General features: G+C 36.5%; 1 protein-coding gene across 3 annotated transcripts; it reads left to right on the top strand.

Annotated features, from left to right (window-relative positions):
* The first annotated feature begins 906 nt into the window (after positions 1-906).
* LOC101484887 (5-hydroxytryptamine receptor 3A) lies at positions 907-17,142 on the top strand. Of its 3 annotated transcripts, none has more exons than XM_014408251.4 (13): positions 910-1,092; positions 1,402-1,494; positions 2,573-2,815; positions 6,248-6,316; positions 7,073-7,236; positions 7,913-7,957; positions 8,113-8,222; positions 9,546-9,715; positions 12,632-12,795; positions 14,831-15,041; positions 15,121-15,285; positions 15,372-15,451; positions 15,672-17,142. In XM_014408251.4, exons 3-13 carry the CDS (start codon positions 2,779-2,781, stop codon positions 15,897-15,899), a joined length of 1,443 nt encoding a protein of 480 aa, XP_014263737.2. In that variant the 5' UTR covers positions 910-1,092; positions 1,402-1,494; positions 2,573-2,778; the 3' UTR covers positions 15,900-17,142. The 3 variants fall into 3 exon arrangements, with proteins under 3 accessions (XP_076743762.1, XP_014263737.2, XP_076743760.1); XM_076887645.1 differs by having other exon boundaries at positions 2,576-2,815; XM_076887647.1 differs by lacking the exon at positions 7,073-7,236 and having other exon boundaries at positions 907-1,092; positions 2,576-2,815.
* The last annotated feature ends 227 nt before the right edge of the window (positions 17,143-17,369 follow it).

A 17,369-nucleotide genomic window follows, 5' to 3' on the forward strand; every position in this document is an offset into this window, starting at 1 on the left:
AGCGGTAGCGAATGGATGGATGGATGGATGTAAAATCTGAACAACAGAATGCAATGATTTCTTAATTTCATAAAGAAAACTTCTTTTATGCACAATAGAAAATGGAACTCTTCAAATATCTAAACAGAAAAAATACAAATTTTATAAAAAAGCATTACCTAATTTTGAGTATGACGGCAGCAACGTGTCTAAAAAGTCGGAAAGGTGCAACAAAAGGCTGGAAAAGTCGTACTCAAAAGAAAAAAACTGGGGGAACACTTTTTGGCAACAGTTAAGTCACACTGGGTATAAAAAGACCATCTTAGTGAATTGAAATATTTTTCTGTTGATTAAGTTCTATCTGTATCTGTGAGTTGTTATAATTGTCCTTTAATATTCATCATTAAATATGGTTGATTAGTATTAAAAGTTTGGTGCTTCAACTCCATTCACTATGTGATTTGTTCTGTAGTGCTGATATGGCAGTTTGGGGTTTTTTGCTTTTCCCAGTAGAATTTTGTAGTTAATGAATTTATTTAAACCAGTTTTATGTTGGTGTAACTAGGAGTACTGAGAATAGATAATATGGCCAGGGTAGGATTTTAGGGTTAGGGTCTTTTTTTTTTAAGAGGTTATGTAACTGAGATTAAACTCTGGGGGAATATTTATGCTTAAATATTTACTGTTGCCAATGTGAAGAAGGAGAGCAGGGTCCTGACCTGGAGATTGCATCCTCAGAGAGTGACATTATGGTTGATTTATTCCAGTTTATTGTGTATGTAACCCAGAGTAAAATCTGTTTTACTAGAATTTAGTAATTTCCTGCACTTATTTCCTGCCATTGGACGCATCACAAATACATGACTCCAACCACATGACTTTGCTCAGCCAATCGGATGGCATGTAGGTCATAGTAAGCCTGTCCCGGCTTTCTCCCGTCAGATGAATGGAGGCAAGCCAGGTGACGGAGTTGTTGCAGGTTTATATTAGCAAACACTTGCTTTTCCGTTTTAATGCATTTTTTTTTAAACACCAGCTAACTTATTCGATTTGGACGCTGATTATTGTGAGCCAGAGCCACAGTGCTGTCGTGCACTGAACAGAACGGAATTGGTGAGTTTGAACTTTTAATTGACTGTATTGCTACCAGCTGACGCTAATTGGCTGCTGCCGGTCCAGACAATTTGATTTAGATTTTTTATTTGATGATAGTTGTTGAATAACAAATGCTGTGACGCTATATAATATGTATATAGCAGTTGAAATGTTTTAGTTAAATCCTTATTGGTTAAATATACTGTTTGTTTAATTATTTATAAATTGTGTACCCAGGAACAAGAATAACGTAATGTATTTAGCCTAACTGGCTGACATTTTTTTGTATTCTTGTGATTTCTTATTGGCCTTGTTTATTTAATGCAGGCCAGGTGAACCTTTTTGGGTATGAAAAAGGATGGCGAGCCAATGAACGGCTAGGAGCAGGACTCCTTCTGCATTGAAGCTTCCACTGGACTGGTAGGAAGCTATCAAAGACGACGCTCTGTCCCGTAATTTCCGAATACACTGATTTCCACAATCATACACACCAGTTCCCCCGTTTATGGACAATAGCGCTTGGACATCTCTCATGGATATTCAGATAAAACTCATGGACTTCAGTGTGGATCAGTGTTTTCGATGTTAACATGTGTTATTTATGGGGAACTTTTTTTGAGAATCTATATTGCTTGGTATAAGCCAGAAGAATTTGCTTAGTTGTCTTTGTGCACCCCCACTGGGTTTTTCTATTAATTAAATAGCTACAGCAGGAATGATTATTTAAGCTTTCATTTTCTTTTCTTAATTTTCTTTGCTTTCGGTTAAATACATGGTACCTGCAAAAGCATTTTGTGTTGTGTGTATTTAATTACTGCCCATCAGCTCCAGTAGCATTCCTAAATCTTCTGATTAATAATAACCTAATATTTCACTCAATACCTAGCCTGTATTAATTCATTAGCGCTTCATCAGTGTTACATGTATTTAAGGGTATTTCACTTAAAAAGCAAGATGCACTGCCCTGACTGCTGGCTGGAGCAAATGGCCCCAAATGTATCTTTCGCTGCAGCTTCTCTCATTGTCATTTTATTTCTTTCTCATCTGAACTCTAAACTCTGATACATACAGAATCAGCTTTTCTTCATGTTTTCGTGCATTGTGTGGTTGAACTTGGCATAACTTTAGACACTGTCTCTATTGGTTGCGGTGAAGTAATACTGCACAGTGGTAAAATGCTCACCCAGTCTAACCTTTACCGCGACATGCATGAGTACCCCTCGCTGGCATGTTTACATTTCCGTCGCACTATGATTGGTTCATTTGGTAACTGGTTTAGGATGGAGCAAGCAATAGAAAAAGAATAGGTTTCAGAGCACAACGTACTGCTTTGTATGTTAAAGGGGCTTTTGAGATTTTGGAGAAGTCATTGATTATACTGAAAGTTTCTTGTAATGAGTTATGTGAATCTGATAGATATAATAAATAATTTGCATGGGACTAATTTTGTCTTGTGAATTCTTGTCTTCTGCTTTATTGCTGCAACAAATGGACAAAGAAGGAGAGAGAAAGTATTCCGGTCTGGTTCCCAGTGAAGTGTCAACCTTTGTATCCCTGCCCACCCTCTGCTGCTGTTTGCTAGATTCTTTGGACAATCCGTTTTTACATTTGCCCCACCCTCGTGAGGCATTGACTTAAATGGAGCAAGAAGCATCTTAAGAACCCATAGAGGACAAGGGTGCATACAGATCTCTGTAAGCAACAATGATCGCTGGTTTCTTCTTTCTGCTCATAATCACGGGTAAGCAAACATTATTATATTTTAATTCAGTTATTTCAGCATTTTATTTATATACAAATATATAAATATTAGGGTTGGGACTCAAAAAAATAATCTGATTAATCGCATTTAATCACAGAAGAAAACCTGCCGCAAAGTGCAAATGTTTTTTTTCATTTAAAAGGGTTTTAGTGGGCAGTAGAATTAAATAATAGACATAAACATGAATATTTTAAACTCAAGCTCTTTTAATTTCTACATTTAAACTGCATTTCAATTCAAAACAGGGAAAGAAAAATAATATCCCTGTCCCACACTAGGCAGACTTAAAAATAAAATGCTATTTTAAGTACTGTAAGTACATTTTCAAAATGGTATTGTCTTTAAATAATAATAATAATAAGGCTAGGCTAAAACAGTGTGATCATGGAAGAATTTAGTACAAAACATAACAAACCCATTGGACTCAAAATACCCCCTTGCTTGTTTACTGTCCATCTCTCTCAGCCAGTTACTTAGGCAAACTAGCATGTTCACATTTTCAGAGCTCAGGGCAGCTCTCCTTTTTGTTACTGTGTGACCTGCAAGTGAGAACAGTCTCTTGCATGGGACATAAATAGCAGCACTAATCAAACGCTTGCGGGCCAGGACAGACACCTGTGGGTGGGTCTCTGCTCGACTGGACTACCACTGCGGTGGGCAGTCTGTCTCGCTGATAGTTGATTCTGCTCTGTACAAACTCAGGGTCCTGTTACACAGGGCTTCCTCATCTAAATCAGAGTCTGGAGACAATGAAGAGAGGAGGCTCTTTGTCTTTGCTGGCTCCTTTGTGGTGGCATCTTTAAAAAGTTCCTGCAGCAGGGCCTCAAGGCTGGTCCAAATCTCTTCTCGCGCTCCCCTTGCAATACACTTTAAATCCTTAAAACGTGGGTCAAGTACAGTGGCTCTTGTGGGTCTTGAGCCACTGATGGTTGGGTGTAGCTAACATTGGGATAGGGAAGGCAGTCTTAAATTTCACCATGTAGTGTGAGTCGTCATCATCAGAGACCTCCATGGTGTCATGCAGGTGGCAGAAAGCAGGTAAAAACACTCCACATGAGACACATGTCTCACCTCCAAGAAGTTCAGTCACTAACCTGTAGTAGACAGTTCAAGAAAGTAATTATTAATCTACACAATAACTGCCACCTATAGAGCTTTTTGAAGAAAAAGTAACAGTAAGTTAAAAGTTTTAATTACCTGAATGGTTACATGAAAGTCATCAGCTTTTTGCGTTTTACCAGCTGTGATGAAGTTATGACTGGCTTTTGTTTGACTAAAGCAGCAAAAACAGCCTCTTGCTGCTTTAGTAGACGAGAAACCATATCCAATTCCACTGTGTGGAAACATCCTTCATGAGTGACTGTCTGTTGCCCCAGTGTTATGTTTATGTTTGGCACAAACCTGTTGCTGGAACAGCCAAGATAATTCTACTACAATGGCAAACGCAGGCACAACTCTTGCATGAGGGAGATAAACGAGACGAGTGCTGTTCCTGTTGCTCAAACCGCGGTCACTCTCAGTCAGCTCCCCCGCAGCACTGCTCTTTATTAAGGTTACATGAATATTCACAGGTTCATTAACATACAACATCTTACACAGGCATACACGTGAACAAAGAGTGCCCGTGTGTGGGTCAAGATATGACCCTGTGATTGACTCCCCAAAGCTGGTGTTAGGAGTCCAGCGGACCACCTACACAAAATGCTCTTATACTTAAACAGATACAGAGTAAGTGTCCTCCCATACCATAAATCAGAAAGAGAAGGTACGACCTCTCTAGGGTGTGTGTGTGTGTGTGTGTGTGTGTGTGTGTGTGTGTGTGTGCGCGCGCGCACGCCGGAGTGCTCTGGAATGCACAGTCTTTGTAGACAACTAAGGATCAGACATCCTATCAATATGCAATCGATTATATATCTCTAAGCATATATGAGTATATGTTTCTAAGCATACATGACAATCCAACAATTTAAATCTGACACCCAGTCTTGCTTGCTCCTGGTGTAGTTATTTCAAGTTACTTTTCTCAAAATTTTGAGTTAATAACTCAAAATTTCAAGTTAGCTCTGCCAGTCAGTAATCTATGTGAATGACGTAATTTTCTTGTTAGACGGAAGGATCTGGCACAGAGGAATGTGCACTCAAAGCCAGATTGTGAGCTACCAATGTATAGCAACAAATTGGTGCTTTCAATAGTATGTTTGCTGATAGTAACACCATGTGAGTCAGCTAATAACACAAGGATTTCATCATTTGTGAAGGTCACACTGAAAATACTCAGCAATTTGTGCATTCATGACTGGCTGTAATGCTGGTAGCTTAGCTGTAGCATTTGTAACTGAGGGCTTCAGCGTCCGGGTAAAAAGGAAATGACGCAATTCACGTAGATTACTGATTTGCAGTGTTAATACAAAATTGAGTTAAGGATTTTTTTTTTTTGATTTTTATTTAGTGGTGGAAACGGGCTTCCATAGCATGTAAAGTGCAATTAAATGCATTTTTTTTTGTTTTGTTTTGTTTTACACCAATGTTTGTTTTTTTTAAATTTTGCCTTCATTAACAGAATTCAGACAAGATTTTATGTATTTACTCTTTTGGAAATCTGAATTGAAGGACTTCAGTTGTTTAAACTGGTATGAGATCTTATATTTTACTAACTGAACCAGTCAAAATATTTAACAGTTGTAATATAGATTTGATCTAGTTTATCTATCTGGTTGAAGAATATTGAGTAAAACACAACTAAATATTTCCGGATGAAACAGTTTGCAGACACTATGGCACAAAACAGACAGACGGACACCTAGTCAACTGTTTATTTGTATTAGCAACGCAATACTAATCAACTGGATTGGTCAAAGGAAATAGGACGCTGGGCTGAAAAACAGGACTCTGGTTGGTATCTGCCAGCCAAAAGTAAAGCTGATCTAAATACAGCAAGGTGTAGCATGCAGAAGGAAGCCACTGTGGAGAGAAATATAGGAAGTAGAGAGCAGAAATGAGAACGGAAACAGGTGTTGCAAGAGGTCTGGATGGCATCAGCTTGTGGCTGTGTAAGGGTTGAAGTGACATCTCAAGTACAGTATAAGTCTTTCTGTGAGTTCTTTTGTTACTGATTCCTCAGGACACTATAATATGTTATTGCTTATATATGTCCAGCGGTTGCTGTTTATTAAAATTCCCAGGTCTGTTTCCAAATCTTGAAATTTTTGGTTTGGTTGTTTGAGCCTTTCCATTTGGCCGAGTCACTTATTTATTTTAATTGTAAGCTGAAAATCTATTTAATTGTTTTTTTTTTTTTTTAGGTTTGTTTTTCTCATCATGTGTTCTTTCAGTTCATCTATTATTATGACCAACACTTATGCACCTAATTTTGTACATATGTATAACTTCTTTTATGTTCTTTCATGTCAGGTGGATATGTCTCCAATGTAGAGCTACCAGATGCTGATAAGCAAAAAAGCAATGGGACAATTACTGGAGGTATTATTAATTTATTCTCTCAAAGCTTATTCGGTGGATTTCAGTTAAATTTGGCTTAAATAAACATGGATATGCAAAAACAGTATGTATATGACACATTTACTGTTTTTCCATTGTCATGTCTACATCCCTGAATTATTAAGTGTATTTTTTTAACAAAGGAATAAATGGTATTAACATACAAACATGTGACAAAGAAACCTGATACATTAAACCTTAGAAATGAAAGATGTTGTAGATGCTGTATCTTTTATTTTTAAGGTGTAACATAACAAAAAAAGAAAAATCATATAGTCCATACCAGGTTCTAACGTTAATTAAACAAAACATCAGATGAACAAAAGCACATGACATTACACCATATTCTGCTAACTATGAGGTCTGCCATAATGTATATCATGCCTTCCTGAGGTGATTGATCTAAAATATAAAACAATTTTATAAAGAGTACGTTACATGTATTCTACGTCCCATTTTTAATATTGACTGATAAGATAAACATTGCAGACATGGCCTGTTAGTCAACAAAAAGTTCTGTGCATATCAAAAGGTTCTAAATTGGTGCCTACTGCCATTTCTCAGGAATACTGCATTAGTGCAGATGTACATTAGCTTTGATGGATGTAAGCAGCCAGTGAGCATGTTTTTTGTTTTGTTTTTTTAAATTGAAAATCAGGAATGAAAAGCACAGACATTGTCTCTTGTTATTTCCTAAAATAAATCTCTAATGGAGAATGCATTTTGATATCATTTCAGATAACGAAGATGAAGAGGAGAAAGTCTGTAATTTTCAGGATATTGTCAATCACCTGAATCTGAAAAAAGACGAACTTAAATACACTATGAGCCGGCCCATTATAAACAACAAAAATTATACAGAAGTGTTTATTACAATAAGACTCTATGCCATCTTAGATATGGTAATTTGTTTGGGTATTCTTTTATTATTAATGACAATTAATTAATTAGTTTTCTTGCTCATGAAACATAATGTCACAGCACTCATCCACAAAAGAACAACTCATTATTATTGTTATTATTACTTACTCTGGCTTGTGTTTCTTGCCACGACCCGTTTTTCTGTTTGTAACTTACAGTTTCTTACATCAGTGCTGTTTCATTTTTATTTAGGTATTTTTTTTGTTTTAGTTTTTTCTGAGACATTTATTTGACACACAGTACAGAGATATAGGTTGAGTTATGACTCCATGCTAATACATGACAGGTATCACTGGATTACTTCTGCTGAAGAAATCTTGAAAAAATTTTAAGCACTACTGTCCATCACTTCCAATCAGACATGATATATGTAGTTAACTGTCTTTGGTTCATGTCTTTATATTATTATTATTATTATTATTATTATTATTATTATTATTATTATTAGTAGTAGTAGTAGTAGTAGTAACAATAATTATATTGCTGCATGAGGAGTTGGCTTGGAGGCAGCTTGGACTTCAGCAGAAACTGTCTATTTACCAGCAAAGGATAACTGCTGAGGCATTAGCTGCTATGAGTTAACATTAGCTAACCTGCCTGTTGAGCTTGACATGTGTCTGCCTCAATAAACACTATGTTCAAATTCTTTATTTACAGAGAGAAATTGACCAGACCTTAATTACTTACATTTGGGTTGATTTGGTGAGTTTTCTCTTAAATATAACATAGGTATATATGGTTTTCTCTGTATTGTTAAAATTCTATACTACTATTACTATACTATTTTTTTTTTCTTCAATTATTTTATTTGTTTTTCATCATCTCATCTCTTTGCCTTTTTGTACCCTTGAGTGTAGGCTTGGCTCAATGAGTACATTAAATGGAAACGAGATGATTTCTGTGGAATTGAATATATAACAATTCCTACTTCATATCTGTGGATACCAGATATAACTATTGAAGAGATGTAAGTTTGACATATGCAATATGCCCATAAACTCACTCACATATAGTCATTTTATAATCATATTTATAAATATATGCTACTGTAAAAACCATAGGGTGACAGAAAATGTTTTCCTTATTGTAATTCATGAAATAATTTACAAATTGAAGAAGGAAAAATAGCAAAGACATGGTTAGAAATAACCATTTTTACTTAAAATAACTTTATTCAAACAGAGTCAGAGGATGTGAGCAATTATCAGCTGTCTGTTGAATTTATAGGTAATTCATCTCAAGCTGTTTTGAAGCACCTTTCACAAGTTGGATTGGTTTAATAGGCAGTTCACACACTATATTGCCAAAAGTATTAATATCATCCAAATCACTGAACTCAGTTGATCCAATAACTTCCATTGCCATGTGTGTAAAAATAAATAAATAAATGAAGCAACTAAACAAGCAGACTGTTTCTAATCTGCTCTGATGAACTCGGTGAATTTCACCATGGTACCATAATAGGATGCCACTTGTTCAACAAGTCCAAATGAAACTTGCTTGCTACTAATTAATCCCCAGTCAACTGTATTATAACAAAGTAGGAACGACTGTAACTAAAATCACATAGGGAGGGGAGGTAAGCAGATGCTGAGGCACGTAGTGCGCAGATGTCACAACCTTTTATGCACATTAAATTGCTACAGACCTCCATACTTCATGTGGCCTTCAGCAAAGCTCAACAACAGAGCTTTCCAGTTGCTGCTTCCAGCTCAGCACAAACACAGGCAGCTCTCCTGTCGGGTCCCGGCATCCTTTCGAAATGGGAAAGGTATGACCAGGTGATGGAGAATAGCTGTGTGCATCAGCCTCCTCTGACACCACACCCCGAACCCACCCCTCTTTTGAACTTAAAAAAAAAAAAATAATAAATAAATAAATAAATATATATATATATATATTTATTTATTTTTTTCAACAAAATCTATTACAATTGGATTTTAAATCATATTGGATCATATAATGAAAGACTATTCAGCATACAGAAGCAATGACAAAATATAACACATCTGTCTCTACTGCAATAGATCCAAAGACTGGTTGGAGGATGTGTTTGTGTCAGAAAGGGGGGGATTTTCTTGTAAAATAAAGAAGGGCCTAGCAAAAACTAAGTTTGGGAACCACTGGCCTAGTCAATGGTATCTCTTCACCTCTAGTACTAGCAGGTTTTACTAAGATAAAATAAGATATAGCTGCAGACATAATAAATAGTCATTTATAGCATGATGCAAACTGTTTTCCATAGTATGATAATACATTGTTTTCATTACAAACATATTCTTTTATACAGGACAGAAAAAGACAAAGCGTCTCCGAGTCCATATCTCAGCATATATCACAATGGTCGGGTTGAGTTCAGGAATGACCAGGTGGTGCTAAGCACCTGCAAGATGCATGTTTACAAATTTCCTTTTGACACCCAGAGCTGCAACCTCTCCTTCAAGTCTATCTTTCACGATGGTGAGTCCATAACAGTTTCTGTTTACATGTCCTTTGTATGGTCTTAAAAGCACAACATTAGATATTTTAACATATACTGCCCGGCCAAAAGGAGGGGCTCTAATTTTCTGTTTCTGCTTTGATGATGTCATGCATAATTTCAGGAAGGTTATCCAATGCCAAAAAACTAATTTTCATCCAAATTTGCACATATTTTGGGCCAACATCTTATTTTGATGATGTTAGAATTGGACAACTGTGTGAAAAGGAATTGGGAATTTCCAAAGAGTCACATGAAACCCTGGAGCTGCTATAGAGAGCCGTACACGTAAGCTGGATCCAGTTCTGTTTAATATTAGTTTTATCTTGTTAAAAACTCCCATTAGAAAGATTGGATGTTGCAAGTAAGCAATAAAATTTGAAATAGGCATTATACAAATGCTGGGATTTAATCAATATTCCACACAACAACTAAACAGAATGAGCATGTTTTTATAACATTTTAACTTTTAACTTTAGTGATATTACTGTTTTTCTTGTAGTTGAATTAGCTGATCTGCAGTTTTTTACTGAGTTTGGATAAGAACTTTAAAGTCAGGTTAAGTGTCTGAGGTAGTGATGTGTCGGTCGCGAACGAAATGGCTCTTAGAGCCGGCTCCTTATCGCAAGCCGTGTTTTTTGGTTTTTTTTTTTTTCCCTTCTCTCACCCTCTCTCACACACTTTTTTTCCGCTTCACTCAGCATGTGAGCCTTGTGCTTGCGCTGGGAAGAGGGGGGGAGGGGCGGTAGTTACACTCGCAGTAGCACAGGAACAGAGCGGGAGGGAGAGAGAAAGGGAGCCAGGGACAACAACGCAGTGTTGCCAACTTAGCGACTTTGTCGCTATATTTAGCGAGTTTTCAGACCCCTTAGCGACTTTTTTCTAAAAAAAAGTCGCTAATAAAAGACGTGAAAGCGCGTATCGCTTTTACTCTCAACAAGCAGTGGGTGCTGTAACGCAGTCAGTTCTTCTTTTACTCTTATGCTGTTTTGTGGATCACAAGGTTTAAAACTACTTATAAACAAACACACACACACACACACACACACACACACACACACAGTAACTCCACCAGAGTGCCTATTTCGGGTCACTTTTGCCGGTCCAAGCCCGGGTAAAGGAGCAGGGTTGGAATTGTGACATTGAATAAACAATAATTGCTAAAAGAAATTTAGTATATTTACGGTGGCCCCTAGAGACGTGTTTTGTCTCTAGGGGCCACCGCAAATATTTATATATAAACATATATAAATAAAACCAGGGGGTTTTTTGGGGGGTTTTTTTTTTTAAATTTTGCATTAGTAATTCCTTTTGTGCATAATTTTATATTATTGTTAATAATAAATTAATTAAAGCAACAAAAAAACCTGAAGAGCTGGTTCGGAGCCGAAAGAGCCGGCTCTTTTTAGTGAGCCGAGCCGAAGAGTTCTCTAAACAGAGCTGGAAATCCCATCGCTAGTCTGAGGTGGAACTGCGAGACAGTGGACAAGTAATCATCAATGAGTGCATCTGTCTGGATTCGTTAGGTTGCATCTGCTTCAAAAGTGAGACATTTTCCCTGAAACAATTAATAACTCCAACATAACAATCACAAGCGTTTATGGCTCAAACACAGATGACCGACCACACATTCTATCATAACTTCTTCACATCATTACAGGATTTCTCCACATCTGCCATAATCATAGGTGGAAACTTAAACACAGTTATCAACCCAACAATAAACAGCTCAACAAACTCACATCATACCCAAAACTGGCATTCAGCCCCAATCATACCATAGCATACCAGCTTTATTTATAAATCACTTTAATATAAAGCCAGGGTTCACAAAGTGCTGTACATATACAAATAGCATAAACAAAATAAAATAAAACATGTTAAAACAAGTTGATAAAACAAGTTGAGTCAACCCCTTAAAGAGTGCCAAAGGCTTCAGCAAATAACTATGTTTTAAAAAGAGTTTTAAACTCAGAAACAGAAGAGGCCTGCCTAACGTGCAAGGGCATTTCATTCCACAACTTTGGAGCAGCTACAGCAAAGCCATGGTCACCTCTAAATTTATACTTATTTTTTGTTACCTTAAGGAGCTGCTGATTGGTGGACCTAAGGGAAGGGGCGTAGTGTTGGGGAGTAACAGAATACATGTACCAGTGTTACGTATTTAAAGTACAAAATATGATTAACTGTATTCCGTTACAGTTACCGTTTAAAAGGGTAGTATTCAGAATACAGTTACTTTGTTGAAATAAAGGGATTACATGACGGTCTTTTCCTGTTTCATATGTTAGGCTATGCCCTCTCTATTGTTGGTAATTCCACGCTGGTGGAAAACCCAAAAAAAACATGTATTACAGTGGCTTGCAAAGGTATTCGGCCCCTTTGAACTTTTCCACATTTTGTCATATTACAGCCACAAACATGAATCAATTTTATTGGAATTCCACTTGAAAGACCAACACAAAGTGGTGCACACGTGAGAAGTGGAACGAAAATCATACATGATTCCAAACATTTTTTTACAAATGAATAACTGCAAAGTGGGGTGTGCGTAATTATTCAGCCCCCTGAGTCAAAACTTTGTAGAACCACCTTTTGCTGCAATTACAGCTGCCAGTCTTTTAGGGTATGTCTCTACCAGCTTTGCACATCTAGAGACTGAAATTCTTGCCCATTCTTAGATTAGATGGACAGTGTTTGTGAACAGCAGTTTTCAGATCTTTCTCAATAACATCACACTAACATCAATACCAAAGCAACAGTTAGAACAACACCTACCCCAGAATAAGAAAGAGCACTACAAAAAATGTAAAACAATAAAGCACTTATTCCTTGTTGGTCTGCTCACATTTATATTATTTGTCCTTTATCACATTTCTTTTTATATTCAATTTCAGATAAAGAAATATATTTGCGGAACAACTCTATTAACAATTCAACGGTCACAGAATTGTCTCGTAAGATGATGCACACGCAGTATGAGTGGCTGTTCATCGACATGTCAGTCAACAACGAAGTTGTTGAAGGTTATGGATTCAATCAAACTGTGGTCATTTACACTGTAAGTATTTCTGAAAACAGAAAGGAAAACTCGTTCTTTTCCCTTTATCCATCTACTCTAGCCACCTGGTTTCAGGTCAAGCACTCAAGTTTTTTCCACAGCAGGTGATGGATGTGCTGAACCATGCTGCTGTGTTTGGCCCAGTTCAGTTGTAGGGCAATCTTTGAGTTGCCAAGTTTGCAGTGGACAATATGCTATGATGTACATCAATTAAAATAATTTTTATTCATCAGATTTATCAGCCGTATCATTTAGTTATCATAATTTGCAGTATATATTTAGGAGTGTGTAGGATCAGGTGGTCTCGTTGATTTTAACCATTGATATCAACGCGTTATCATTGTTAATGTGAGGTTTAAAGGACTTGTATTCAGCTTTAATGGAAGATAAGTCAGGTTTTACTTTTGATACTTTATACTTGGTTTTTAAATAACAGTTTTATTTGTAGTGATATTTTTCACAGTGTTGTTTATTTCCTAAAGGAGTGGTTTGAATTCCTACACCACTTGTCTCTGACAGCTAATAGCAAATATTTTTTGGTAATATATCAGATATTTATTTAACTATAGAAGTACTTTTTTGCAATTTTTCAGCCAGGAAGGAGTGCATGACGGTGAAGAAGTCCATGTAGAGTGCAGCAATAATTTGTCAAATGTCACTGCACACCACTGCCTTATATACAGTTGTGTTCAAAATCATAGTAGTGTATGTTAAAATGTGAGTAAAGTTCGAAATCCATATATTTTTTTTTAATTTCCCTTCATTTGTAACACTGCACATTATATTTTTCATCAAAACATGAAGGAAAAAAGTATCAATATTTCAATTGTCTGCATTTTTTCATTACAAACTCAAATATTTACTCAAAGTGGAAAAAATGTTAAGATTTAGCCTTCCTGTGTATCACTAAACTAATATTTAGTTGTATAACCACTGTTTTTGAGAACTGGTTCACATCTGTGCTACATGGAGTCGATCAACTTCTGGCACCTGTAAACACGTACGCCAGCCCAGGATGATTTGACAACCTTCCACAATTCCTCTACATTTCTAGGTTTTGCCTCTAAAACTGCATTTTTAATGTCACTCCACAAGTTTTCTTTTGGATTAAGGTCCGGGGATTGGGCTGGGCACTACATAACCTTAATTTTGTTGGTCTGGAACCAAGATGCTGCTCACTTACTAGTGTGTTTGGGGTTGTTGTCTTGTTGAAACACCCGTTTCAAGGGCATTTTGTCTTCAGCATAAGGTAGCATGACCTCTTCAAGTATTTTGATATAAGCAAACTAATCAATGATCCCTGGTATGAGATAAATAGGCTCAACACCATAGTAAAAGAAAAAGCCCCTTAAGTTTTTTTCCACATCTCTCTGGTTTGGCTTTCTATTTTAAAGCATTGGAGATCATTTTAGCTGAGCAGCCTAGCATTTTCTGCACTTCTTTATATGTTTTCCGCTCTCCAATCAACATTTTGATTAAAGCATGCTGTTCTTCTGAACAATGTCTGGCACAACCCATCTTTCTAAGGTTTTCGGAGAATATTGCATGTGCAACATGTGCTGGCTTCATCCTTAAATAAGGGCCACATGAATGACACCTGTTTCTTCACATAATGAATGACCTCACTGGTTGGACTCCACACTGCTATTATTGTGAACACGGCCCTTTCACTTAATTATTCAATTGCACAGACTCAGGTGCATTCATATTGTGAATGTTGAGTCTGTTGGTTTCTCTGACTCTACTCACCTACTGGTAAATTATTTGCCATGTAATAAAATGATTCCTATCAAAAACACTGATCTGATTCGTCATGTTGGACTGCTGTTATTTTGAACACAACTGTACATCCTGTGGTGGTGTTACAGACACCCAAAACAACATTAATAACGCTGCATGGTTTGGCACATTTACACCACCCAAAACTTCTCACTTAACTCCTTTCTCTTTACTATTTGAATACAAATTCACATAATACTTCTTTGAGTGTAAATCTGTCTATTGTGCCTAACCACCTGGGGAAACAAATTCACAGATTACCATGAAGAGGAGGTCTGTCCTCTACGTTGCCAATTTCATCCTGCCAGTGCTCTTCTTCTTGCTTCTGGACTTATCCTCCTTCCTCATCTCAGACACTGGGGGTGAGAAACTCGGCTTCAAGGTCACTGTCTTGCTTGCTGTCACAGTGATGCAGCTTCTTCTCAATGAGATTCTGCCGAGCTCTTCAGACAGTATTCCACTTATAGGTAAGGAAGCGTGTTTGACTGCACATATAGTCAATACTTATTTGTCCACAAATTTAATAATACTGTCTGCCCTCCTCAGCTGTCTACTGCATTGGAATTTTTGCTCTGATGCTGCTCAGCCTCCTGGAGGCAATTTTGGTCAAGCATCTGATTGAAAAGGAAGATGAGACGGATGGAGACCGAAGCCTGGGGGAGAACTCTGGGAACAACCAGGGCGGCCACAACTTCTACAGCTGTTTTAGAGGTGAGCTTAATCATAGCAAACATTCCACAAATCTGCATGCAGTTTTAGTTGTGTTGCATTAATCTTTATGCCTAATGTTTTTCCAGAGATTAGGAGACTCAGTCACCACGCCTCTGTTGATGAGGTATCTTCTCATGAAACACCATCTGTGTCTCTGTCCCGAAAGGTTGGGAAAAAATGCAAATTTTTTTTTCTCTTTTCAGAAACTCCAGGAAGGGATGTTTGCATTGCAGAGATTATCCTGTATCTTAAACTGTATATCGGAAGCAAACATTTTTTTATTAAATCAATGTAGAAACAAACCAGTGTGTCAAATGTTAAAGCTATCATGAACCTTATTGGCCTAACATCTTGTTGATTGCCTTTCTACAAAACCACTCTTTCAGGGCAGCAGCAGTATACTGACAGAGGTGTCCTTTGCTCTGGAAAAAGTCTCAGATGAGCTGCAGGAGACAAGGAAAACAATGACTTTGCTCAGCAGCAACAGGAAGTCTGGATACTGGACCAGAATGGCTAAAAAAGTCAACAAGATTTTCCTAATTTTTTATTTGACTGCAGTCACTGTGTTCTTAGCATATATGGTTTCAATGTGGAACAGTGCTGAGGGTAAGTAGGGCTAAAGTTAAAAAACCTAAAAGAACTAAAGCAAAAAAGAAAACACACAAACGTATTTTTTACTCTGTGTTATATATTTGCAGTTAATTTCTATTTGTCCGAAACAAAAACATTTTAGAAACCAGAAAAAATTTCTGAAATTGTACTCTGATCTCGAGTGTTAGGAGTGTTGTGATCAGTGTCAGGTCATAGTCAAAAAAGTAATGTATTACACATATTACCCAGAACACTTTTCTTAAAAGTAATGCAATAAATTACTCCAATTAGAAAATAATTAATTATACTGGCATTAACATTATTTTCACCTTATTCTGTAAAATAACCTGAAACAAACTTTCATAATAACCATTTAAAAGTATAAACTGAGTCTACAGTCCACCACAGCAACACAAATCCCTATCGCGACAAGGACGCACATATGATCTTTCTCTTAGTATTTAGGTATGAACACAAAGCTGACAGTACAAGCAAAGATGAAAACCAGCACACAAATTGTTAAAAAAAAAACAAAAAACCATCGCCACAGTGATTCTAGAATTCAGAGAAAAAAGTACGCATTGTTTCACGATTTATAAGATGGAGCATTAGTTGTATATTCATAGTTTATTATTTAAGTGTAGCTCCTGACCTGATGCTTCCTTGTACAGTTTGCCCTTGTTGAGTTTGAGTGTATTAGCTAGTTCCAGTTTTATTTTTCCTACTTTATTTATTCTTGTGGTATTGTGTTTAGTTCCCTTCCTGTTTCCACTCTCTGTATTTGCAGTGTATTTATAACCTTACCCTTTCTTTGATTTCTATTAGAGTATTTTGTATCAGTATACTACCCAAAGAGCTTTATTTGTCTAATTAACATAGAAAAAATCACATCATTTAGTGGTCATTAAAGTGTGTTCAGATTTATTTATTTATCACATTTAATATATTTAACTTATTGATGATGATTTATCTCATAAATTGTGAAACAATGCTGACTTTTTTTCTTGGAATTCTGGATGAAAAAGACGTCCCCACTTTTTGTTTTGTTTTTTCCAATGTCTCCAGTTCTCTTTTGTACATAAGCTGGTTTTAAAAGTTAAACAATTCTAAAAAGTTCTAAATCACTAGTTTCAGCCTATCTGAATAAAAGACTGAGTATAACATGTTCTAATATGCTAGTGCTTTCTCAATAGAGAACACAGGACATAATGTTCAAAGTGAAAATATAGCAGATTGTTATTGTTACATATTTATTACAATATTATTAGAAGAAAATTAGCCTTTTCTTTTACAATTGTAAGAGAAAAGGCTAATTTTCTTCTAACAATATTGTAATAAATATGTAACAATAACAAACAAAACATACGTATACGTAACAATTACACATCAGTCATATAAAAAGGTTCTGTTCAAAATGAATCATAGGTGTTTTCATACTGGCTTTGGCCAAACTTTCCTTGAGCAGTGTCTTTGCATGTTTTATGTACTTGTAT

The sequence above is a fragment of the Maylandia zebra genome, linkage group LG8, assembly GCF_041146795.1.
Source record: "Maylandia zebra isolate NMK-2024a linkage group LG8, Mzebra_GT3a, whole genome shotgun sequence".
Taxonomy (NCBI): domain Eukaryota; kingdom Metazoa; phylum Chordata; class Actinopteri; order Cichliformes; family Cichlidae; genus Maylandia; species Maylandia zebra.